The sequence below is a fragment of the Cephus cinctus genome, unplaced genomic scaffold (assembly GCF_000341935.2).
Source record: "Cephus cinctus unplaced genomic scaffold, Ccin1 Ccin1_scaffold0225, whole genome shotgun sequence".
Lineage (NCBI taxonomy): Eukaryota > Metazoa > Arthropoda > Insecta > Hymenoptera > Cephidae > Cephus > Cephus cinctus.
The window spans coordinates 209,122-231,675 of record NW_014332941.1 but is presented as its reverse complement, the minus strand read 5'-3'; the positions used below and the strand labels follow the sequence as shown (position 1 = coordinate 231,675).

The 22,554-nt window shown below is 39.0% G+C and overlaps 5 protein-coding genes across 14 annotated transcripts; 3 read left to right on the top strand and 2 right to left on the bottom strand.

Annotated features, from left to right (window-relative positions):
* Positions 1–30: 30 nt before the first annotated feature.
* Positions 31–1,947, top strand: LOC107265451 (tubulin alpha-8 chain-like). The gene is made up of 5 exons (XM_025082731.1): positions 31–210; positions 271–694; positions 773–1,398; positions 1,465–1,724; positions 1,809–1,947. Exons 1-5 carry the CDS (start codon positions 199–201, stop codon positions 1,903–1,905), a joined length of 1,419 nt encoding a protein of 472 aa, XP_024938499.1. The 5' UTR covers positions 31–198; the 3' UTR covers positions 1,906–1,947.
* LOC107265450 (Kv channel-interacting protein 2) lies at positions 1,929–11,469 on the bottom strand. Of its 7 annotated transcripts, none has more exons than XM_025082739.1 (7): positions 10,646–11,469; positions 4,570–4,721; positions 4,249–4,493; positions 4,000–4,070; positions 3,670–3,888; positions 3,458–3,564; positions 1,929–2,559 (listed from the first exon to the last, which is right to left on the bottom strand). In XM_025082739.1, exons 1-7 carry the CDS (start codon positions 10,673–10,675, stop codon positions 2,550–2,552), a joined length of 834 nt encoding a protein of 277 aa, XP_024938507.1. In that variant the 5' UTR covers positions 10,676–11,469; the 3' UTR covers positions 1,929–2,549. The 7 variants fall into 7 exon arrangements, with proteins under 7 accessions (XP_024938507.1, XP_024938508.1, XP_024938506.1 ...); XM_025082740.1 differs by lacking the exon at positions 10,646–11,469 and adding an exon at positions 6,761–6,832 and having other exon boundaries at positions 3,449–3,564; XM_025082738.1 differs by lacking the exon at positions 10,646–11,469 and adding an exon at positions 6,761–6,832.
* On the top strand, positions 7,323–10,568 carry LOC107265443. Its single transcript, XM_015734900.2, has 4 exons — positions 7,323–7,454; positions 7,587–7,799; positions 8,111–9,488; positions 9,604–10,568. Exons 1-4 carry the CDS (start codon positions 7,368–7,370, stop codon positions 10,146–10,148), a joined length of 2,223 nt encoding a protein of 740 aa, XP_015590386.1. The 5' UTR covers positions 7,323–7,367; the 3' UTR covers positions 10,149–10,568.
* Positions 11,470–11,995: 526 nt separating the features above from the next.
* On the top strand, positions 11,996–13,387 carry LOC107265452 (probable 28S ribosomal protein S26, mitochondrial). 2 transcript variants are annotated; one of them, XM_025082745.1, is made up of 3 exons: positions 11,996–12,151; positions 12,415–12,692; positions 12,755–13,387. In XM_025082745.1, exons 1-3 carry the CDS (start codon positions 12,089–12,091, stop codon positions 13,182–13,184), a joined length of 771 nt encoding a protein of 256 aa, XP_024938513.1. In that variant the 5' UTR covers positions 11,996–12,088; the 3' UTR covers positions 13,185–13,387. The 2 variants fall into 2 exon arrangements, with proteins under 2 accessions (XP_024938513.1, XP_015590406.1); XM_015734920.2 differs by having other exon boundaries at positions 12,110–12,259.
* On the bottom strand, positions 13,177–22,519 carry LOC107265444 (mothers against decapentaplegic homolog 4). 3 transcript variants are annotated; one of them, XM_025082726.1, is made up of 12 exons: positions 22,193–22,519; positions 21,907–22,119; positions 21,694–21,842; positions 21,339–21,618; positions 20,824–21,093; positions 20,168–20,344; positions 19,697–19,888; positions 19,128–19,307; positions 18,797–19,051; positions 18,307–18,719; positions 14,272–18,218; positions 13,177–14,043 (listed from the first exon to the last, which is right to left on the bottom strand). In XM_025082726.1, exons 2-11 carry the CDS (start codon positions 21,971–21,973, stop codon positions 18,138–18,140), a joined length of 2,064 nt encoding a protein of 687 aa, XP_024938494.1. In that variant the 5' UTR covers positions 21,974–22,119; positions 22,193–22,519; the 3' UTR covers positions 13,177–14,043; positions 14,272–18,137. The 3 variants fall into 3 exon arrangements, with proteins under 3 accessions (XP_024938494.1, XP_015590388.1, XP_015590389.1); XM_015734902.2 differs by having other exon boundaries at positions 13,291–14,043; positions 20,824–21,078; XM_015734903.2 differs by lacking the exon at positions 20,168–20,344 and having other exon boundaries at positions 13,291–14,043.
* Between the last annotated feature and the right edge of the window lie 35 nt (positions 22,520–22,554).

Sequence of the window (22,554 nt, the reverse complement as noted above, 5' to 3'; positions counted from 1 at the left end):
GAAAACCCCTAGAAATAGAACAATTGCAATTTGCATTTGCAGTTTCATATGGCGGTCCATTGACTGACGCAGATTCGGCCAAATCGTTTCGAGCTTTCCAAGATCTCAGGATCTTTGGTTCGGCGAATTATGAAAAATTCTCGTTAACTAAATTTCAGTAACGATCAAATATCAAATCTTCAGCTTGAATAGAAAAAAATGTCCAGCAAGGTAACCACGAATTGAAAGATATTGCTCCAGTTTAAAAAAGCACCTGCGAATGCTTTACAGCGTCAATGCATTTCACTCCACGTCGGTCAAGCCGGCGTACAGCTCGGAGCGGCCTGCTGGCAACTTTATTGTGTGGAGCACGAAATCTCTCCGGATGGTCAAATAGCAACAAACAGTCTATCACCGAAAGATGAGAATCTAAATGCCTTCTTCCATCAACCCGGAAATGGAAAGTACATTCCAAGAGCGATGATGATCGACCTGGAACCCTCGGTGATAGGACAATTTCAAAATTCCGCGTACCGCGATCTCTTCCACCCAGAGCAGATGATCTGCGGGAAAGAAGACGCAGCCAACAATTATGCCCGTGGCCGTCACACAGTAGGGAAGCAGCTTCTGTCGACAGTATCAGAAAGGTTAAGAATCCTTTCTGAAAACTGTGACGGTCTTATGGGATTTTTGATTTTTCATTCTGTGGGCGGTGGTAAATATCAAATAAAAAGAAAACAGTAGATTAGCATAGATCATGACTTCACAATTAACAATGGCTATTTCTCACAAGGTACCGGTTCGGGATTCAATGCTCTGTTGATGGAAGAGTTATGCAATTCCTTTGGGAAAAAAAGCAAATTACAAATGACAATCTATCCCTCACCAATGATCAGTACGGCCGTTGTTGAGCCCTACAACGCTATTTTAACGAGTCACTCTACAATGTACGAGACTGACTGTTCTTTCATGGTGGATAACGAGGCACTATATGACATATGCCGACGTAAATTAGACGTGGATCGATTGACCTATATTCATTTAAATAGACTAATAAGTCAAGTGGTATCCTCGATAACAGCTAGTCTTAGATTCGATGGACCATTGAACGTAGATCTCTCAGAGTTTCAAACGAACCTGGTTCCTTTTCCGCGAATACATTTCCCTCTGTCGACATACGCTCCCGTAGCAACTGCCAGCAATGCAGACCATAACACAATGTCAGTGGCAGAATTGACAACGGAATGCTTTGAACCTCGCAATCAGTTGGTTACCTGCGATCCTCGTCGAGGAAAGTACATGGCCTGTTGTCTCTTGTATCGCGGAGACGTTGTACCAAAAGATGTTAACTACGCCATCGCCTCCATCAAGCAAAAACATGGAGTGGAGTTTGTTGACTGGTCTCCTACGGGATTCAAGGTTACCTCTAATGACATAATATACAACTGACAAGTATTATGTCATATCTAATTTTGTTTGCTCCAGATTGGTATTAATTATCAACCGCCAATTGTAATACCTGGCAACGGTCAGGCCAGAGTTCAAAGAGCTGTTGCTATGTTGAGCAACACCACTGCCATTGCTGAAGCCTGGTCCAGGCTGAATAGACAATTTGGATTAATGTATAAAAAGCGAGCCTTCCTTCACTGGTACTTGGGCGAAGGTATGGAAATAGATGAATTCCGTGAAGCAAGGGTAGATCTTGCTGTATTGGAGATGGATTATGCTGAAATATCCAAAGACACGTAAATTTACATACATATACATATATCGATCAGTTATAAAACTTTTGTATTTGGAACAATCTTATTTTCTATCTCTTCCTTTAGTGTCTATTGTGTATACTTATTTCTTGTATGTGTTTACGAGAAACTCTCAAAAATAAAGGCGACACAATTATTAACGGAAGGGATACGGTATATGTGATTTTCAATGATCGTAAAGAGAGATTTCCGAATTATTGCCAGAATTGCATTATTATTATTATCATCATCCTTATTATCATATATAATCAACGAGCGAGCACAACGAGGTACAAAGGTAATATCATCGTCTTTTTCACTATTCTTTATATAATATATATACATATAGATATATACATATACGTTATTAACATTAGAGTTAATATTGCTGCATTTATGTATATATTTGTATATGTACTTTACATATGTATATTTGTCTGTATATATACACTTCATAGAATTTGTTCAATAGACTCGTGAAATATTTTTAATAAATTCAATCGTATAATATATCGCAATGACGTATATATATAATGTATGTATAATATCATTCAGTAATAATTAAATAGTAGTAAGGTACAGGAGAATCACACGAGGTGCAGCCGCGATAGACCGCAGTAATTTCTTCTTTTTTTTTTCTTTTTCTTTTTGTTCCTTTAAATTTTGTTTGGTCAAACGCCAGCTAGATCATCTAAAAAAACGCTCTAAGTATAATCGGTGGCTTTCATTCGCATTCTACGTAGCTTCGTCTTCGTTTCTTTCTCATTGAACCTTTGTGCCACCACTAAGCCAATAGCAAGAGTCTGCTTCGCAGTCGCAGCTACGCTCCTAAGTTGGTCTAAAATGCGAAATAGAGAATAGTACAGAAAAGTCGAGTTAATAACGCAGCTGGGAAAAAGATTACGGATTAAGGAGTAACTTTGTCAAAATTTTTTTAAGGTACCATTTCCACGCGATTACAAGACGCGCGCGTTTGCACGCATGTAAGACGGAAGGTGAAGTCGCACGCGAGTTCCATTTTTAATGGAATTTTTTAAATAATACTGTTTAATAAAGTGAACGATATCGTTCGTCACTCTTTGAAAGACAGGGTAGGTTAGGTACGATACGCACGCGTAAAGAGTTATTCAACTAAATTGTGTTAGTGGCATTTGACAATTATCATGCAATCTGATCAAAGTACTGATTAAGGAGGTTGCGTGACAATTGTTAAATTCAACTGAGCTGAACAATCTTGTATATTTATATAAGGTAACTTTAAAAAATTTTTGGCAAATCTTATTTGGACCATAGTTGCTGTTGATTATTTGTTTAACATGCTTGCACTTTCCAAAGGGACTGTATTGACAGGGGGAAGATAGCAAAAGTGGTCAAAAGAAAGGACTGGGTAGAATATGAGAAAAAGTAGAAATCAGTCCTTTTGAGATATATAAAGGTTATCCTATGATAAGGTAACGTGCTGTTTGTTAGGGGGAAAGTCTATGAATGATAGGGGTTGATCGCCCAAAGAATTGTCCCAGTAAGGGATGTCCACTCCATAGGGGAGGTTTTGACGTTGAGATCGATCGCGACGAAAGGCAACGAGTGGGGTTACACGGTGTATGTGTTCGTTTATGTGGGTACGTGTCTGTGATTGGCGTCTACAAAGAGGTTGTAGAAATTCTTCATACATCCCTCCTTATGTTAATCGAGAGTGGTATGTGGTTTGAATTTATAACTGAGCTAACAGTCCTCACAAGACGGTATCGAGAGTATCGAGACTTCGCAGAAGCTGTTCATCCTTGGAGCACCACTGGACCAGCTCCTCAATCGTCACCACGCCATCCTTGTTCGCGTCAATTAACTGAAATTGAAGGAAAAAATTCTGAGCTAATTGGCAAAGCCCTTAGGGTTTCTTATAGGGATGAGAAGTGTGCTTCCCAAGGTTTGGAATCTACAATGGACTCACGTGAAATATACGATCCACGTGTTCACGCGCGGCCATCTGTGGCTCAACTATTTGTGGCTGTGTGTAACGTCCCAGCATCTCGTAGATTGATCCCACGACGCCAAGCATCTCTTCCTTGCTGATCAATCCATCACCATCCAGATCGTAGAGTCCAAAGACCCATTGTAGCTTCTCTTCGACGGAACCTCTGGATACCTTGGATAGTATAGTCAGAAACTCCTGAAAAGGAGGGTGCAGAGCAGATAGGCAGAAAACCGGAAATGAGAAATATGAAGGAAAGTCCAAGTTAGATTGGTCGGAGGTTAATATAGCTTTTGGCTTCTTACTCACCTCAAAACTAATCTTGCCAGAGGGTTTCCGCTTCATGGTGTTGAAAACGTAGTGAGCATACTGACTCGCATCTAAAGCAAGCAGGTGGTATTGACTTTGCGAATCGAGGCAGAAAGGACCGTGAAAGGAGATGAAAATGGAAGGGCGGCTGGGTATAATGATGTTAGATAGGCCAGAAGATAAAATATATCAATATCGTCTGATAGGTTCAAAAGGTGATCAAGGCTTATCGGAGCGGGAAGGACTCACCACCCTGAGGAAAAAACTGTGAGAAGATCTGCTTGAAGGCTTCCTCGTCGACGAGACCAGTTGGGCACTCTTGCTTGAAACCCCTGTAGATCAGCTGGATCTCCTTCCTGGTGAATCTCGTAGTTGCCGCCAGGGTGGTCAACTCTTCAGGCCTATGACGACCTCCTAATGTCAGGGCACCACCCCCAGAACCCCCTAAAACGCCCCCGAGTTCTTCAAGTTCGTCCTCTGTAATAGCCAAGGACCTTAACTCCTAAGACTGTACCACACGTTCGAGATGCTTTTCAGGATCTTAGTATCCAGTCGTTAGGGTCTACTCACGAGAGTGCAAATACGTACGAAAGAGTCCCAGTTTTTCTAATCGTATTTCTTTTATTCTTTCTTTTAATTTTCAGCGGACTCTTTCTCCACGAATAAGAGAATTGTGCATTTCTCCATTGCTTCTCGGTGTTTCTACGTCGTGTGCTTGGTTGCTTCAGAAGAAGTCGTACCGGAAGTAGGTGCAGGATTGCAGATAAAGAGACAGACAGGAAGAAATAGAAATTGCCAGCTTTAACAGTTTCAAAAGTGAAGTACAGAATTGGGTCTGTAACAATAACTTTGGAGGAGACGAAACGGGCTTGTAAAGTGGGGTAAAGTGGGTGGATGTCAGGTCTCACATTTCAACTTCAACAGTTTCATCTAAATAGATACTCTATCCGTGAATAACTAAAATACCTATGTAAACGTGCAACGTTATCTTGGCTCATGTCAATTTTCTGAACTTATACCTAAAACTACACTCTACGTAATATCAACAAGTATTTAGTTATCGGTAAATGCTATAGCTATATATACTTCTACAAGGTATGTATAGGATCATTGAGAAAAAAAAATGTATATTCGTCCCCGAGAGGGTGAGTTCTAGAATAACCCCTAACGCTATCATGCAGTACATTATATTATCCTGACATGCGTGAAGGATGCTCTTAAATAAACCATGTGACTAAAATTGAAGGAAAATATTTGTCACCCTTCTCGCGTACGAGCGACCTATTTCTTCCTCTGGGATTTGAAAGGGGATTTCCCCATTTCAAAACTATCGGTAAATAATAAGATTCCACAGAGATTCTATCTGTGTGTGTAATTCGTAAAGTCTGCCTATGGAGCAGCTCTGATCCCGGGCATCCGGGGTCACCATGGTAACCGAGCAGCTCCAACCCCATGTTCCGCACCTACCCCACTTTACTGTAAAGCCACGAAGTCGAAAAAAAAAATAAAAGGAACAAAAAAACCAAACCTAACATCCACGCATTTTACCCCAATTAGAAGGGAGAAAAAGAAAAAAAATACAAGTAAAAGACTAAATGCACGTAGTTGTTCAAATAAAAGATTTCTCAAGTATGAGAAAATGAGCGTTGAAATTACTGGAAAAAAACTTGCATATCCACGTAATAAATTAGGTAGAATATACAACCTCTCTCTATAATTACAGTAAGGCGAACCGTACTTTGAAGTTCCTTTCTTTTGTACATAGATGTTTCGTGCTACTCTTTGTCGCGCTTGCTTGAGAAAAGAAAAAAAAAATACAAAAAAGTATAAATGAGAAAAGGGAGCCTGAAACTGTCCGTATGAGCTCATTACATTCCTGCCGGTTTTCCCGGAGTCCACAGGGGGCAAAGCAGCGAAGGTGCTATTGTTCAAGTATCGACTGGTACAATTGCTAAAAGGAAACTCGAGCGGCACTACAGTCGAGTGTGTATGTACACTTACTTTTGTCACGGCTCTTACGGGCCTTCATGCCGCTCGGTGGGGAATTCAGCTCGACGAATTAGCGTTTACCGTACACCAGAGAGAAAAAGTTACGATTCGTTGCAGAATCGAGTGTCTTCCTGTTTATCCGGAAGCGCGTGGGTTCTGATAGAGCGTGATAATAAATGTAATGCGTGCTCCTTGTCGATCTTACACCTGATGATACGAGAACGGACCGACCGACGTCCGAGTCTGGCTCCGGTGACGCACTGAGTGGAACTCTACGCAAAAGCACGGGGTTTCGTGGCTGCGCGCAAGCTCGATGTGTTTGCTTTAAGCTTAACGCTTACCCCTGTAATCTATTTCAGCGAACCCCATGCACCTACATACACACGTCAACGTGAAGAACTTTGTCGAGGTGCTCGAAACTCTTTTTATCGACAACCATCTGCCACCTAGAATGGACATAGTTGCAACTAGGTTCTACTGATGCACGTTTCACAAATTCCTCAAATTATAGCATCATATTTCCCCATGGGAGATAATGAATCTTGAATCCGTTCGCGGAATATGTTAAATTATGCATGACACATGGCTTATGGTGTGTAGGATGAATTATAGGTTAGAGAACGGGAGTATGCATTCCAAGTAATCCTAGTGAAATGGCTTTGGTTGACCCAGAGAACTAGCAGAGCCAGATCAATCCTAAAACTGTACAGAAATAGCTGCCTATCATTTATTTAAAGCGACCTAGACAATAAAAGCTTGAGTTGCTTTTTACCTTTCTACCGACAGGGATATACTTTGTATTATGCATCTACGTTGTAGCCCGCAACTTGCGTTCCAGTTTTCATTGTGACAGCCATACAATGTTGCACTTACGTATATTGTTACCTATGTAGGGATGTGCCGGGCTACAATAGCGACACGTTTCTATGAAAGATCGCAGGATGTCGCGTTCCGTCCTTCCAGGCATTAATGTATATTGCCATCTAACGATGAAAACAATTGGAATTTCGGAACAGCTGGACCTTCGGAATCGGAATTCTAATTGGTCTAAACTAGCAGGGCTACCGATAATGGTTCCCTCGAGCAACGGATAATGAAGCGCGAATTTAAATTATACCAATGTCACAAGATTCATAATAAAAAGAAATCTACCGTTTAATAAAGTAGGCATTTTCGTCTACCGATACTTCTGTTCGACGATTATCCATCGGTAAATCAACTTATATAAAGTTATATAAAGTTTTACAAAAGGGTTCCACACGCGCCGTGTTCAATTTCAAACGTACGCGCATCCAGCAATTTAGCAGACGAACTTCCATCAGCCATATCAGAAATTTGTTAAATCTTGTACGAAAGAGTGGAGGCCGCTGAGGTGCTCGATGATGAACGGTAATGATATATCTGAGTTGTCGTACAAAGAGCTTCAGGCTTTGGCTTTGAGATATCGGGTTCCTGGTAATATAAAGGTAGGTTATACCGTCAATTGTTTTGTCTAGTAGAGTAACGGACATGTCCGATGCCGTCTTTCGAAATGAATCGTACGAATGTCTATTGTGAACGGTAACTTTTGATCGATTATCCCTTATTCTTTCTCACAGAAGGATTTACTGATTAAGATACTACAAGCTGCCAAAGGTGGAAACGAACCTGAAGTTGGTAGGTTGCTTACTGAATTGAAGCAGACACGAAAAAAGAGGGTTCGGAAAGCCAAACACGGGGAGTTAAATTTGACTTCTACGCCAATACATAGTCCCACTTATGCTATGGTCGAGGAGTGTTACTGTCCACAACAACAACCGCCGTACCAGTGGGTAAGACAGGATTATGATTATGTTAAATATGAACGATATCCATGATTCATGCGAGAAGGACATTCAATATGGCCGACTGCTCGTACGATCATGTGTCATCACTTCGAAAAATGGAACTTAGTTTCCTTCGTGATCTATTACGGAATTGAAACTACGTTGTACCAAACGTTTTCTATGAACTATGAACATTTCTAGAGAATATGCTGTGCTGGTAAATAATTATGTTAAATATGTGAACGATTTTACCATCGGCTGGTTGTGTATTTCTATTGGTTTTTTATCATTATTGTGGTTTTAATTCTTGATTGCAGGTAGGCGCCGAAGAGGTGATCGTGAATAGAGAGGACGAGGCTAACAGAATTCCCCCTTATGATGAATTCAGGCAGTATCTATTACGTCGTATACATAAGGAATATCAGAATTGTGATATGAATAATAATGCTAATATTGTAGAATCACAATCTATCATGGACCTAAGAACTGCAGCAGAAGCGTCAACGCTTGATTCGATAACGTTTGAACCAAGTAATGCAAGATCGAATGTAATTGCCACTGGCGATCTTAACACCACAACAATGCAAGTGGCACCAGATCACATAGAATATCAGATTGTGGAAGATCCAAATGCTAATCAACGTGGTCCAATACTATTGAAGAAAATGCTCCAAGCGCCAGTTGGTGCTGATCTTGGTGAAATCGCAAGTCCAGAATGCGCTGGTTATCGCATTTGGTCGTTGGAATATCAAACTGGTAATAACGAGATGGACAATTCAGATACTTTGACGGCAGATTCGCAAAGCAACGGAAACGATGAGAATTGGATAAACACCACTGAATATTGTCGTCTTATCAATAATGTTAGAGATCAAATATTTTTAAATCCACCGCATCTCACGGATAAGAATATACAAGAAGTCAACCAATTTCCTGGTAGCCTTCCCAGTGATAATGCCAATCAGTATCAGTATGGATATCAGAATCTAGACGTTCAACAGAACTGCCAAAAGTGGATAGCTGCCAATGCTTTAGAAATGCGAGAACCGAATTATTTGCAGCCTATTACTGAGAATCCTCGAACGTTTCACACTATTTATTACCAAGGCGTCGATACGAACTACGCAGTTTCGAAAGCCATAAATAATGACTGTTCTCTCTATTCGTATCAGACGCCTAACGACGTGACGCTTTACGACTCGAGTCAGAATATTATGGACACAAACGTAAGAGATGAATTGCAGCAGTACCAGAATCAAAACGTAGCACCGGTAATGCAGTCAGTTCCCGATCCAATGTTCTACTCGCAACAGATAATCAAACCAGTCGAGGAGTCCACCGGATACTTTAAACAGGCTCCTAGTGACAATTTCGTACAGGACCTTTATACGTCGAACATCCAGGAAATGGTTTCTCCTCAGCAAGAAGTAACCACGAACTTTTATAAGTACAGCAAAGAATCCACAGTATCATTTACCAATATTGAGAGCAATGGCACCCAGTATAATACTGGATTTTTTAATCAGTACACTACTACGCACGATAGTCAGCAGCCTGATCTTTCTTTGGTGGAAAACACAACGGCACAACAGCAACAGCAACAGCAACAAGAGAGTATCACGATGGAGCAGGTATCCAATAACATACAGACGGATATGGTGTCTGCTATGGAAGTGACACAATCCCAATTGAATGGTGTGTTCCCTTTGGTGATTAGTTCAACCACATAAGAATAATTAATAGACAATTAGAGAATTTCACGAGGCCAGATTGATATTTTCTTTTTTTTTTTGGCGATTCTGTATTTCAGGAGTACTAGATCCTTACCCGCCTAGATCATTGGTTAACAATACGACGGACTATTATCTAGAACACATTCTGAATCTTCGTTCCAACAACTACGTGGATTATACGAAGATCGACCAGACTTCCTGTGTATACTGTTACACGGCGCCCATCGTCACGCAAATGACAGCACCCACTAGTAGTGGTATCTGTTCACAGAAGAAACGATTTATTGCTGAGAATAGGCAACATACTTTTTTACCTTATTGGATGCTTTACAACGATGCTAGCACTGGAATGTCTATGGCTAACGTGAAGGAGGTTCTTCAAGAGAAATCAGTTGTTAACTTAGATACCAGGATTAGAGATTCAACGGACGACAGCGAAGAATCCATTGATAATGTTTGGATTGATGATTATGGGAATTATCAGTTGTCCACCGAGAAACATTCTCAGGATATAGAAGTTGTCGTTTCTGAAGATGCTACTAATCCCTTTTTCACCGATACCCTAATGGATTCCAATGCTTCTCAATTGGATAGCATTTGCAATGTTGCAGAAGAAGGTTGAACTATTGAGAATTAGGTATGAATCATAGAAAATTATTTGAAAATGAAAAGACTAAAGGAATACGACCAGATTATAGGTATAGGACAAAATTACGGGTCAATATATTCTTTCTTGAGAATCGCTTGAGCGATATTTTGTTACTTTATATTTCAGACACGGATCAATTAATCCATGTCTGATTAAAAAAAAGCATAATATATCCAGAGATTGATATCATTAAATAATGTTATTTCTAATAAGAATAGGTAATAAACGTTAATCAAAGGAATCATCAACAGAAGCAGCAAGTAATCTAAAAGTTCGAGAGAGGTTGAACAAAGTAATCGTGCCCTAAATTACGATTAATATATATAGATAAGCATCAAAGCATTAATATTCTTGTACGCCAACAGGTAAATAAAAGCACCGTAATTTTCATAACTCTGTAAAACGTAGAAACGAGAACATTCCAGAACCGGGAATTTCGAATAGGCGTGTACCGATAAGGGCATGCTTACCAGATACACCAGTCTTGTTCGTGGACGCATCGGAGGGCGATATCGGCCGTAGCTAAAGTCGCGTGAAAGAAGACTCGTTTCTTTGACGGTAGGACGGCGTGTCTGGGGGTGTGATTGAAGATGCGAGCTTTCTGGACTCACCAGGAATACCCTCGGCTTGGAACTGAGCGCGGATGTAGTTGAAGACCTTCGCAGGGATGGATTCTCTTCGTTGGCTCTTGTAAATGATCTCGCTCTCTGGATTCCGTGAATGCTTCGAAGTGCTCTGCCTGTCAGAGGATTTCCCTGGTGTCACGTGGACACTATACATCTTCCAGGATTTACAAGAGAACTTTAGCTCCTAATACCTCCCGGAAATTACTCCAGGATATGCTTCACTTGGGTGTCTTGTCTTTGGCCCAAGATCAATTTATTATCTTTAATCGGAAATTCGGCTGGACAGTTTTTTATTTGCGATCAGAAATAAAGATCAGTTACCGGAGATGGAAGTAGACTGTACTCGGGAAGGTGCACTCACTGAAATAAGGCCTTGCTTCTATTTGCTTGCGTGGCGTTGCGGAAATGTAATACACCTACAGGTATATATAAGTACTGTCGCGCATTCGCTCTGTACTTAATGAGGTCCTCCGAGCGCGAGACTAATTATTTCACTGCTGCAACGCTACTTGTATAACACATGTATGTGGATACGGAGTAAAAACGCCGAAATAAAGACTTCGCGAAGCTGTGCCTGTAGTTCATTGGATGAGCTTGTTTCACTTTTTCAATGTACCATGCTTTTTTCAGATCCGAGATAATTAAAGCTGCAAATGTATTCATGTCTTTTGATTTATTTCCAGACAAATTATTTTTGTACTGTGCTATGTATACTAGTTGTATTTTATTGTTGTATATCCCGTGGGAAACCTGGGTTAAAATTTCTGTTGTAGAAAAATATAAATTATCTGGTTGACGTTATGCTGGAATTTCAGATACTTGGCAAAAATTCGAATGATGAAAAACGTTAATTTTTTTTGGTGTAAACATTACTATTTTAATATAATATCTGAACTGATTTCACAGATCTTCCTGTGAAACGGTGTAGCATATTTTTGGGAATGAAGATTAAATGGATCCGTGGTTTCTTTTAAGTCACCCCTTGGTTGGGATAGTCGGAAAAAAAGAAAATGCATAGGACACTCAGGGCGACCTACATTTTTGTTAAAACTGTATTTACTTTTTATTATCCGCATGGATTAATCTTTGCCGCTCACAAACTTGTCTCGGTTCTTCACACAGCTGAAGGCTACGTCAAAGCAATTTAAATTAATGGTTGACTTTATTTTACTTGTGGTATAAAGAGTTTTTAATCATATATTTTTTACGTGATCGCGTAGTCGTACATATTTTGCTTATAATACATATCTGTAATGTTCTGATAAAAAGTCTAATATCGAATCTGCAATGTTTTCCAAAAAATTTAATTTAATAATACTTACACCAAATAAGTATGAAATGAAGGCTATAGTAACTCCATTTAATTTTTGAGTAACCATTACTGTTCCGAATGTCGTCGTTATACATGATCAGCTGCTGCTTCATTTTAACCTTTCAGATTTCAAAGCATTAGAGTCGGTGAGCTAAAAATTGTTAATAAAAATAAATTTCTTCTACTGTTACAGCATGTGTAATTCAGTCTTATGAAATATCGTATCAGCTTGTCATTACAATAAATGATGTAGTATTAACATAGAAATAATTAAGTTTACATTACAATTCTTGTCTTGCAGGTTAGGTACGAGCAATTTATTTTATGTGAGAACATGTTACGCGTGACAAAGTTAATAGGCAGTAGCACCCTGATCACAGGAAATTTAGTATCTTGTGAGTGTGCTGCAACAAATTCACTTTATTCACAAATCATCCGCTGGAAGAGAAAACCGATATGGTTACCTACTGCAAAGAGCAAAATGTTTAGGGTACCAGTAAAGCCTGTCATTCCTAAAGAAGACAATGATGAGCTTCAGCGTCTAAGTAATATTTACAGGACATATATGCGCTCCTTAAGGTAATTCATCATTACTATTGATTTGTATTCAACATGGTACGTAACTCGTATTCTGATCACAGGAAGTATATGATCATGATTGGCAAAAAGAATGAGATACAATTTGATCATTCAGTTGTTGAAGCAGCAGAAGCAGCAGATTTCGAAAAATGTTCAGCAATAAATAATGAATGGAATGAGGAAATTGCAGACATAAGAAAATATCGGTTGCACAAGGAAAGAACCCAGCGTGATGTAGGTAATTGGTGGAGAATGAAAAATTATAAAGAAATGCTAGCTGAGAATCAAGAAAAAGTTGAGGAAGAAGTTCGGTCTGTAAAGAAACAGGCAGAAAGTTTCATCACTGCGGAGAATATTGATCAAGCTATCGAAGAGGCATTAACAATTGTAATAGATCACAACGCAGCTATTGACCATGATGGTAATTTTTACAAAGGAGAATATTCTGATACCAAGATTGATATCAAACAAGAAAGACAACTTAAACAGTGATATGGGATTGTAATTTAGTAGCAACAAGTTTATACAAAATAATTTCCTTAAAAACAATCATGAGTACCCAGTGTGCAAAGGAAGTCATATTAGCCAACCCAACACATTTTCATTAATGGAGTATGTTTATTGAAAATGATAATGCATAATGCGATGTGTTTGTATTGTACAATAACAAAAAATAAAGAAACCTTTATTCACAATTTCCCGAGTTCTATGAGCGTGCGTGCATTATGGCCGCGACTATTAATTTCTTTCTCTGATACCGATAACAACAATTATCCTTATCCTCTTTGACGCTTTGTTCGTATATCGTCTAAACAACCAGTCATATAAATCTAATCACAATATTCTACCGTATCATTCACCACACGTGAATTTTGCATTCGTAATCCATTTAAAATTACTGTGCTTTATTTTCATCCAGTTTTCTCATGTATCTTCACAAGAAAACCGATAACAGTCAATTTCCATACAAATTTTTCTTAAGTTTTAGATTAGCCGAATTTCGCTGAATAAGATATTTGTGCTGAATTCTACAATAACCAAACCAATTCTCGACTTTGTCAATGCTAACAAAAAGTATTGTTCCAGTCCTGCTTTCCGTGACACGATTTATTACTATGAATAATCGTACAGACTTACAATTCGAGTAACACATATCGTAATGCAGCATTGTTACAATAACATGGTCAGATTATCTTTGGCTTAGACACAAACGATTTCTTTCCAGAAAGAGATGAGAGGAGATAAATAGTAAAAGTATGAAGGAACAGAGAGAGAGAAAGTTAATGAAACAAAAAAGTAAATGTGAAGAGCAACGAAAATAAAGTATCGCTTGGTATAATTTTGAGCCGACCTCTCGAGTGAAAAGGAAGGGAGCCTGTAATATATTTTTCTGAAAACAATCCACACGCGGATGTGGAAACAGTGTCCGATAAAAAAACGTTATAGCGTATACATATATGTATATATATATATATATATATATACATAACTCTATATACTGCGATCGATTAATCTTTACAGTTAATTTGTTAATCGGTATGCATAATGGTAAACGTTATAGCGTATACATATATGCGACCTCTCGAGTGAAAAGGAAGGGAGCCTGTAATATATTTTTCTGAAAACAATCCACACGCGGATGTGGAAACAGTGTCCGATAAAAAAACGTTATAGCGTATACATATATGTATATATATATATATATATATATACATAACTCTATATACTGCGATCGATTAATCTTTACAGTTAATTTGTTAATCGGTATGCATAATGGTAAATGTCATAACCCTATTACGATATTATTCATTGTACGTGCGCGTGTAGGTATTTCATGTATATTATTCTAGAGTCGACAAAGAGACGAATAATAAAACAAGTCTTTGAATCTCGCAATTGAACAGTGTTTACGGCGAAACCTCATCGTTCTGTAAATCTATATAAAATAAGGCGCTAGTATGTTAAGAGATCGTAACGCTTATGGCAGGTGAAGAAGAAGAATAAAGTATCTCGTGATCGAAGATTGTTTAAAAAAAATAGAAAATTCAAACATGAACAGGAACACAGAGTCTCGCCCACACCGTGAGGAGAGCAAAAAAGCAAAACTAAAAAAGAAAGGATAAAGTCAAAAAGAAGTTAAAGGCTCTGCCTCTGCTACGCATAGATTAGAATGACGCAAAGGTAGATCGGTAGTTGGCTCAATCGAAAAATTGGTACAATTGTACGATGGTAGAATATCGGACAATCAGACAGCAAAGGTCACGCATGAATTCTATAGTATTTAAAAAAATTCTTTCCCCTTTGAGAAAACCATCAGCTACGTTTATATATTCTAACTTATCGCTTATTAAATAATCATTAGCTCTTTTTAAATGTTAACATAAGTTACATAGGTACTTAACTTTAGCTTTAGATCTAGCGGCTATAGTATCTTAGATGCGGGATGGGACTATTGCACTTTGATATCGGTTTCGAAATACGTCTTGTTCATTTGAAATACTTTGAAGGCTCTGACGGTGACAGATTAATAATTTTTTCTAAAGTTAAGGGCGAGCACTGGATGTGCCTCGATGAAAGAAAAGTTCTATCGTACAGATACAATGTAAAACCCTTAGGAAACAAATTGTCTATGACGTCGGAAAAAGTATGATAGTGCATTTATATAAAAGAAGCAAAAATCTTTGTTACAACTGCAATCTATGGGACAATTACAAAAAATTAACGCTTATAGGTAACCGAAGATGCAAGGATCACTGTTCTACGCGGATCCTTGGACTGACTGTACAATTTTTCCTGTTGTCGTTTTTGCTTCTGATAATTTTAGTCCAATGTTGTATCACAATCTCACATATAACAATGTCTTAATTCGGCTTACACAGGTATACAAAATGTTCAGTGTTCTTCACTCAATCTCTCATCAATCATCTCTCAGTCATCCATGAAACATTTCTAAAGTGTCTCTAGCTCACAAGATATAAACCTATCACTTTTACCTATAGGCTGTATACCTCATACATCTCGAGCACCACAATTTAAAAATGTGTCGCGTCCATGATTCATGCGCTCGTTAAAAATATAAGTTTCGTAAAAAATTCTAAACCTTAAATCTGTCATTTGTGTATAGTATAATATATGAAAAAGATGGCACATACGTTTCTAACTACGAACTCGACGACGGGTATGGCAATTTCTTAATTATTATTAATAATATATTTCCATTGCCCACCTTTTTTTCTTTTTGTAAAAAATCATTTCATAAAGAATCGCCCTCTTAGCATCCTCAAAAGCTATATACCCCTCGTCTTGTTCGGATCAAATGGTACCGGAAGGAAGGCTTTTTGCTATTTTAAACATTTTTCATTTTCACTCTATATTACGACAAAACAGGAAACTCGGTAATCTTTATCGTGCCACTCGCAAGCTTTCTCCTTCAGTATCTCAATTAGTCTGAGTGCATAAAATTAACCCTTTCGTTACGGAAGCACGCTCCAATCCGCTCTGCCACTGAACGAGGTACCTCGCCGCAAAGTTTGCACATTGCACGTCGGTAATCTTCGGTGTTCGCACTTCCGTCTTTCAACGCCACGTTGGGATTCTCTTGTACGTACACCTTTTTAAGAGTATATATATCAAATTATAATTGTTAGTGACGAGAGTCGTCACAGGTCGTCGCATAGATGTCGACTATAGTCAGCCCCCGTAACGAAAGGGTTAATAGCAATAAGAATTTCGTGCCACGAGGAAACACTCATTGACCAAAATCATCATCCACTCGAATTCATTAGTTCCTAATGTACCTGAATCATGTACATATAATCATATCCAAATCATAATAAAACATGTAAAACGGAAGTATAAATCGGCAATGACACGATGATTGATCGATATTTGTTTCTCGTAGAGATTGAGGCGTACTTAACATACTATAGGCGCACGTGTTATCACCACATCGATTGCGTAAGATAATTCGCAAACAAAAATAGAAACAAACAAAGATCTAAATAATCTCTACTTAATTACAACAAAGCACAAAATTTCAGAACAATACAATGCGCATCAATCAATAAAAACAAGCGATAAAACGATTCTCATCTTTAATAAATCATAATTATATATATGTGTATATATATATATATATATATATATATATATATATATAATATATATATGTTTTGTGTAAAATGTTTATGAGTGGCGTGTACATGCGTATGTTACGTCCGTATGTCACTTGGTATATTGTGTGTACGTGTGTGCATTGGATAGAAAATTTGGTCAACACTTTCTCTACTCGTTAATTTTATCAAATATAGTATAAGAATATCTTGTATGAATATATAATAAAATGGTTGGTAAATAGTAAATATAATTATTCAACAAGTACTACCGTAATAATAGCAATAATGATTCAGTTGCTTGGAGGTGGGACGGTTGCCGTGAACGCGGTCATATATGCGAATAAAATAAAAAGGAAAATTAGAGGAAATCATTTGAAAAAAAGGAGATCAGTCCTTTTGCTTCGTAATCGTCGATCATTGAGATCGGTATCATCATTCTTAGATTTTCATCAGGAACATAACAGATCTACCGTTTCTCCTGCAGAGCTTATACTTATTCATACTGGTCTCGCCTCCAACAACGTTACTAATAATATTAATAATACAACGTCCGTTAGAAAAGAAGGAAAAAAAACAAAAAAAAAAAGAAAACGAAATATCAGAATGTCAACCACGAACTGAAAATATCTAATATTTTTAACTTTTTGGTTGCAAACTATCCTACACATTACAGTGAGAGCTTTTTTCCCAAAAAATCCAGCTCAGAGATTATGTTATAATGTTCCCCGATGACTTGTGATCGATCACAAGAACGGGATCCGATAGATCAATGTCAGAAGGATATTTTCTCTTTTCTGTGCTGCCTTGGTAAAAAAGAGACACACTGTACTTATTACGTGCACATGTCACGATTCAGTGTTTCCTCAGATGGTTTCTTTCGGTAAAAATATTGAGCTCAAAATTCATAGTAATATTATTATATATATTATACATATAATATATATATGGTAAGCTATCTTACAAAGCTAACCTCGAAAGAATGGGGGCTGGGTATCTTTTTATATTCTAGATCTGCTAAAGTACCTGACGAGGATTCGACTACTAACCATTTCTGTAAACCTGTGAACACTAGGTGTTTGTGCGTGTTCTCTGAATATTTTTACCTTTGCCCAACATTACTTAACTCTCTTCTTAACCCTTGTTGGCTAATAAAATAAAACACTCTTTTTATCCCCAATACGACTTCCTACCTCCCTATAATCCATTCGCATGCAGTACTTTCTCTCTGTCGTCCTTAAAAAGTAATTTCGCGCAACGAAAACGTAAAATAACATTCTCACTTCACACCTCGAATTTTTGTACGTTGTCGGTAGTTTAAGGCCATGACCATTTATTCAATAGCCCGAGGTCCGTCTATCGGCATGGTGTGAAGTACCTCGTCCAAGAGTTGAAGCGCCCGATGAAGATGTACCTGGAATAGTAGAGTATGGTAAATTACATAGCATAGTTAATAAAGAGAGTAAGTTACCTATGCCATCGAGATCTAGCTATAAGCTCACCTCGATCCAACATGGCGTCTCCTTTATACTTTGCCTTGGATAGTCAGGACCCCATCCTTTAACGAAACTCAAACGCAAAATGCAAAGTCGACGAAGATCATCGACCCCGATGCCAGCGGCAGCGCTTAGACTTTTGGTAATAGGTGCTCCATGAGTGAGATGACCCGCGACGGCAGCAGCCTGAGCTGCAGCTGCTGCTTGAGCAGTTGCTGCCTGGCCTCGCATCTGCTTATGACATTGCCGTAGGTCAAAGACTTTTATATAAGCGGAAGGATAAATTTTGTGAACAGCATCGCCAGGCGCACGACCCGCTTCTCTGTCTAGGTAATAGGACTGCACAAAGACACTGTGCTCGCTCTGACATCTTAGCCAAACATCTCCTTCGCCCCGGAGGTCAAGAACAACGCCCTTTCCTATGCAATCAATTATTCGCCATGAATTCTACTGCGATTTACATGCATCACTATTAGAATCCTAACTAACAACTAACCTATGTGAAGTCGAGCTCGTTCACTCTGTTCCGTGCGATGAACGTTGCTCAGCGCACCAAGACAAAATCTGTTGCCCCCGCTGGGATCGACGTATCCATCGATAGTGACAGTAGGACAACCGCTACTCACTTTGAACGTTTCTCCTACCTGAGTATCCAACTCGAAGTAGCCCACGGAGCACCAGTACTCTGGAGCTGGTTGAGTTGACAATAGTCCTCCTATGCTACCTCCGACCTCACCACCATGGCCGCCCCCTGGAACAAATACGGGTGGTCTTAAAACAAGGAAATTACAATACAGCAAGTCCTAGCTTTGCATTCCATGACTTACAATACGATGTGGCATGCAGATGTCGATGATCTGGAGGCTGCATACTCTGTGTGTAGGTAAGAGTATTGGCTCCGGTCCATTGTGGCGCACCAGTGTTGTAAGGGTTTGCTGCTGTGGCGACCGCAAATCCATTTTGATGATGTAAGTGAACCGGTGATACGGGCGAACTCTGACTACCCCCTGCAGGAAAGCAAGATCTTTTTTTGTACACGAATGCAGGTGAACATTTTAGGATGTACCTCGTGGGTGGTTGTAGTTCAGTGATTGGAGTCACGGACTTCGGACCGAAAGGATCGGGATTCATGACACACCAAATGAGTTTTCTCACGAAAATGCAAGTGAATACTCATTTGGATTCCGCTCAACACTGTTTGGATTCAGTGTATAAATTATGTATGTTTACATAGTCCTGTGTATATGATGACCACTTAGTAGACTGTGTCCCTGTCTTATGAACTGCTCTATCTGATCCAATCGGTCCAGTTATTGTCACATATCCTTCTATGAGGATACAGCTTTGAGGAAAGGAAGCATGGAATGTACTATGGAGGCGTTACAGAATTATGTACCTAAGGAAGCTGCTAGAGCGTCAACGCTCGTAGGTGGTTGATTGAGGTCTTGTGGTGGGGTAGCAGTCCCGTAAAATGATTCCGTAGTCTGGCCCTGAGTAGGACTTAAGATTTGTGTACTTCCACTACCGCCGGTAGTGTTCAATGATTGTTGCTGTCCAGATACATTGTGACTCATTGGATGTACAGCAGCTGTAAATAGAGTTTTCAATCATGACGTGCAACACAATGATTTAAAGAGTCGTTTCACAAGGTGCAGTCAAAGAAAATGCGTGCTCCTTACGTTAGATTTTCTCCAAGGTATACAGGGTATATATAGGGTGTACAATATCATTTTTAAATTCTGCAGAAACATTTAATAAAAGCGTAGCCTAATTAGCGAATGCGAAATGAAATAAGAATAAAGGAATAACGATAAGAATGTGAATTAAGAAAAATTAAAAGAAAAAAAACCGTCTTGCTTGTACGTACGATGATGGATATTACGTGTCGAAGAGTGATGAGGCGTGGGAATCCAGGTCTGCCGAGGGCAACTATTATCTTCGAGTTTGGTGCGAGAATTTCCAGTGCCTCCACCACCTCCTGCGGTCCCGCTGCCTCCGCCTACTGGTGCTCCCCCGCCCCCGCCAAACATACCTTCACCACTAGCTGTACGAAATAACAAAAGAAAACGAAAAGAAGAAAATGAAGCATAAATCAAATAAAATTGCGCAAACTGCAAACTAGACTAGCACGATTGCTTTCAATACTTTAGATTAGATTGTACTTGTTTCTTTCAAGTAATGAGATACACCATATGTATCCAATAAATTGTATGGAAACAGTGCTCAAATTGTGTCACTGAAAATTAATGTAGAGTGCACGTTTGATTAACCGTCGTAATAATATTATTACGTACGGTTGATTGCACAATTGCCAAAGATGTTATGAAACGCCAATAGCACTTTTGTGCAAGGATATTCAACGTTCTGGAATATATTCTAGAGAGGAAGCAGAAATTTAAGCGTTACATTGCTACTTATATCATTATGAAATATAGATGCATTTACACAATAGACAGACTGGGTACTACTTAAGAAATAAGACTGCGTAGAGACACAAAATAGAATTTAGAGAGGTTGACTTACCTGGATTTGGTGGCGCCAAACCAGAAATGAAGTTTTGTTGCGTCTGTTGTTGACTATTTGATGCTGGTGGTGGTTGTGGCGGGTGGTGTTGAATCGTTTGATTCATTTCGCCATCAACTTCCATTCCGGTAGATACACCGACGCCGACGCCACCGGTTGCTGCGCTTCCACCGCCGCCGACCGAGTATTCATCCTTTACTAGGCGTCCACCAGGTCCTACACCGACTCCTGATTGCAGGGTCAATCCGGAGAGGTCTGTAAAGAACGGGTCTGTGCCGGGAAACGAACCCATTCCATCATACACCAAGCAACAACGAATAAATTAATTAGGCTAATTAATACAATAAGCGATTACACTTGGAAGAAATAAACAAGACCAAAGACATAATACATAGACCTCTAATTATGTTCTACTCGTGCATAACATTAATTGAAATGATTATGCCAAAGCGATAATTTTGCGGATATTCTTTTGATACATTGAACATTTTTTTATTAATAGTATAAGAGCATACCTATTCCTGGGGATACGACTCTTTCGTAATGATACGGATTGACGCATACTGAGTCGCATTTTAAATCAAATGCAAACTGGCAGTATTTAACGTGCTTTAATTCGTTTTTATGTAAATCTGGCCACCTCCAAATTCGTGCATATATCACGTGAGGAAAACCCTTGCGACCTGCCACTTGTAGCCTACCATCAAGTGTTCTTTGTATCGTCACACATTTACTGGGATGTGCACCATTTGTTGTAATAGCTGTTATAAGACTGTCTAGTTCATCCCGTTTTTCCTATTTTGAAAAATGATATTTTCAGTAACATAAATTCAATATCTTATGTAATAATATAGAAAAAGAATTAAGTACCTTAAGCTTCTTAACCAAAGACTCAATAGCTCGTTTACTGAAACCTTCACTCTCACCACCTTGTCGATGGCACATAAGAGAGTGCACTATACTCAAGCACGCATCTGCACTGGTTGGTGCACTAGGAGCAATCCCAGTCATTTCTCGTACTAGAAATAAAAAGATATATGAAACTTTCTGTGCTTCGTAATATCCTTATCGAAAAAGACATACACTCAGGATTAGGTTGCATCGGGGGCGAGGGATATAGATGTCCTCCCCCGCCCGCAAGTCCAACCATCTCGGTGAAAGCCGTGGCGGCAGCTGTTCGCCTTCTCTAACAGAGAGCCTCGTTTTGCCCTTACGTTCTACCCTGAACCAACCACTCCTCGTACACACTAGCATCTAGTGGCAATACTTGGTTTCCGCATTCCGGCGAAAGTTCGTCTAAATAATAAACATCAGTGAATACAATAATATAAAAAATGTTATATGAAAAATATAATCAGAAAATATTTACCACTATTAATTCAACTTCACTATGCAGACACTGGTGATGGGAAGAACCTTGTAGAAGACGTTTCTCTACATGGAATTATCAGTCGATACTCCAGAAATGTGTTAGAGTTCCTTTTTCGGAGAAAATCAGTGAATTTGCTGACCGTCAAATGCACTTACACTTATCTCAATGTTCACCTCTATGTCTTGTGAAAACAGGAGGGAATCCTCAGATATGTATTCGCATTACTTGCGAAGCTTCCACAAGATGATCTATTGTATACACACTGATTGCACGGCCGTCAAGGCTCGTCGGATAGCGTTCGTTTGTTTGTTGCGATTTTCATGGAAAAACAAAGCCGTGCTGCAAAAATTCTGCGGATT

Bases quoted from the DNA above. Each gene is read 5' to 3' on its own strand.
- LOC107265451 (XM_025082731.1), top strand. The intron at 1,399-1,464 runs GTTACCTCTAAT...TGTTTGCTCCAG, and splicing joins GGTCTCCTACGGGATTCAAG to ATTGGTATTAATTATCAACC. The intron at 1,725-1,808 runs GTAAATTTACAT...CTCTTCCTTTAG, and splicing joins GCTGAAATATCCAAAGACAC to TGTCTATTGTGTATACTTAT.
- LOC107265450 (XM_025082738.1), bottom strand. From the start codon at position 6,796: ATGCATAATACAAAGTATATCCCTGTCGGTAGAAAG. The intron at 4,722-6,760 runs GTAAAAAGCAAC...CTTCTTCTGAAG, and splicing joins ATATCCCTGTCGGTAGAAAG to CAACCAAGCACACGACGTAG. The intron at 4,071-4,248 runs GTGAGTCCTTCC...TGCTTGCTTTAG, and splicing joins ACAGTTTTTTCCTCAGGGTG to ATGCGAGTCAGTATGCTCAC.
- LOC107265443 (XM_015734900.2), top strand. From the start codon at position 7,368: ATGATGAACGGTAATGATATATCTGAGTTGTCGTACAAAGAGCTTCAG. The intron at 7,455-7,586 runs GTAGGTTATACC...TCTTTCTCACAG, and splicing joins GGGTTCCTGGTAATATAAAG to AAGGATTTACTGATTAAGAT. The intron at 7,800-8,110 runs GTAAGACAGGAT...TCTTGATTGCAG, and splicing joins AACAACCGCCGTACCAGTGG to GTAGGCGCCGAAGAGGTGAT.
- LOC107265452 (XM_025082745.1), top strand. From the start codon at position 12,089: ATGTTTTCCAAAAAATTTAATTTAATAATACTTACACCAAATAAGTAT. The intron at 12,152-12,414 runs GTAACTCCATTT...CTTGTCTTGCAG, and splicing joins AGTATGAAATGAAGGCTATA to GTTAGGTACGAGCAATTTAT. The intron at 12,693-12,754 runs GTAATTCATCAT...TTCTGATCACAG, and splicing joins ACATATATGCGCTCCTTAAG to GAAGTATATGATCATGATTG.
- LOC107265444 (XM_025082726.1), bottom strand. From the start codon at position 21,973: ATGGTTGGACTTGCGGGCGGGGGAGGACATCTATATCCCTCGCCCCCG. The intron at 21,619-21,693 runs GTACTTAATTCT...TTTTCAAAATAG, and splicing joins CTTTGGTTAAGAAGCTTAAG to GAAAAACGGGATGAACTAGA. The intron at 19,889-20,167 runs GTACGTACAAGC...CTCTATTTACAG, and splicing joins GACACGTAATATCCATCATC to CTGCTGTACATCCAATGAGT.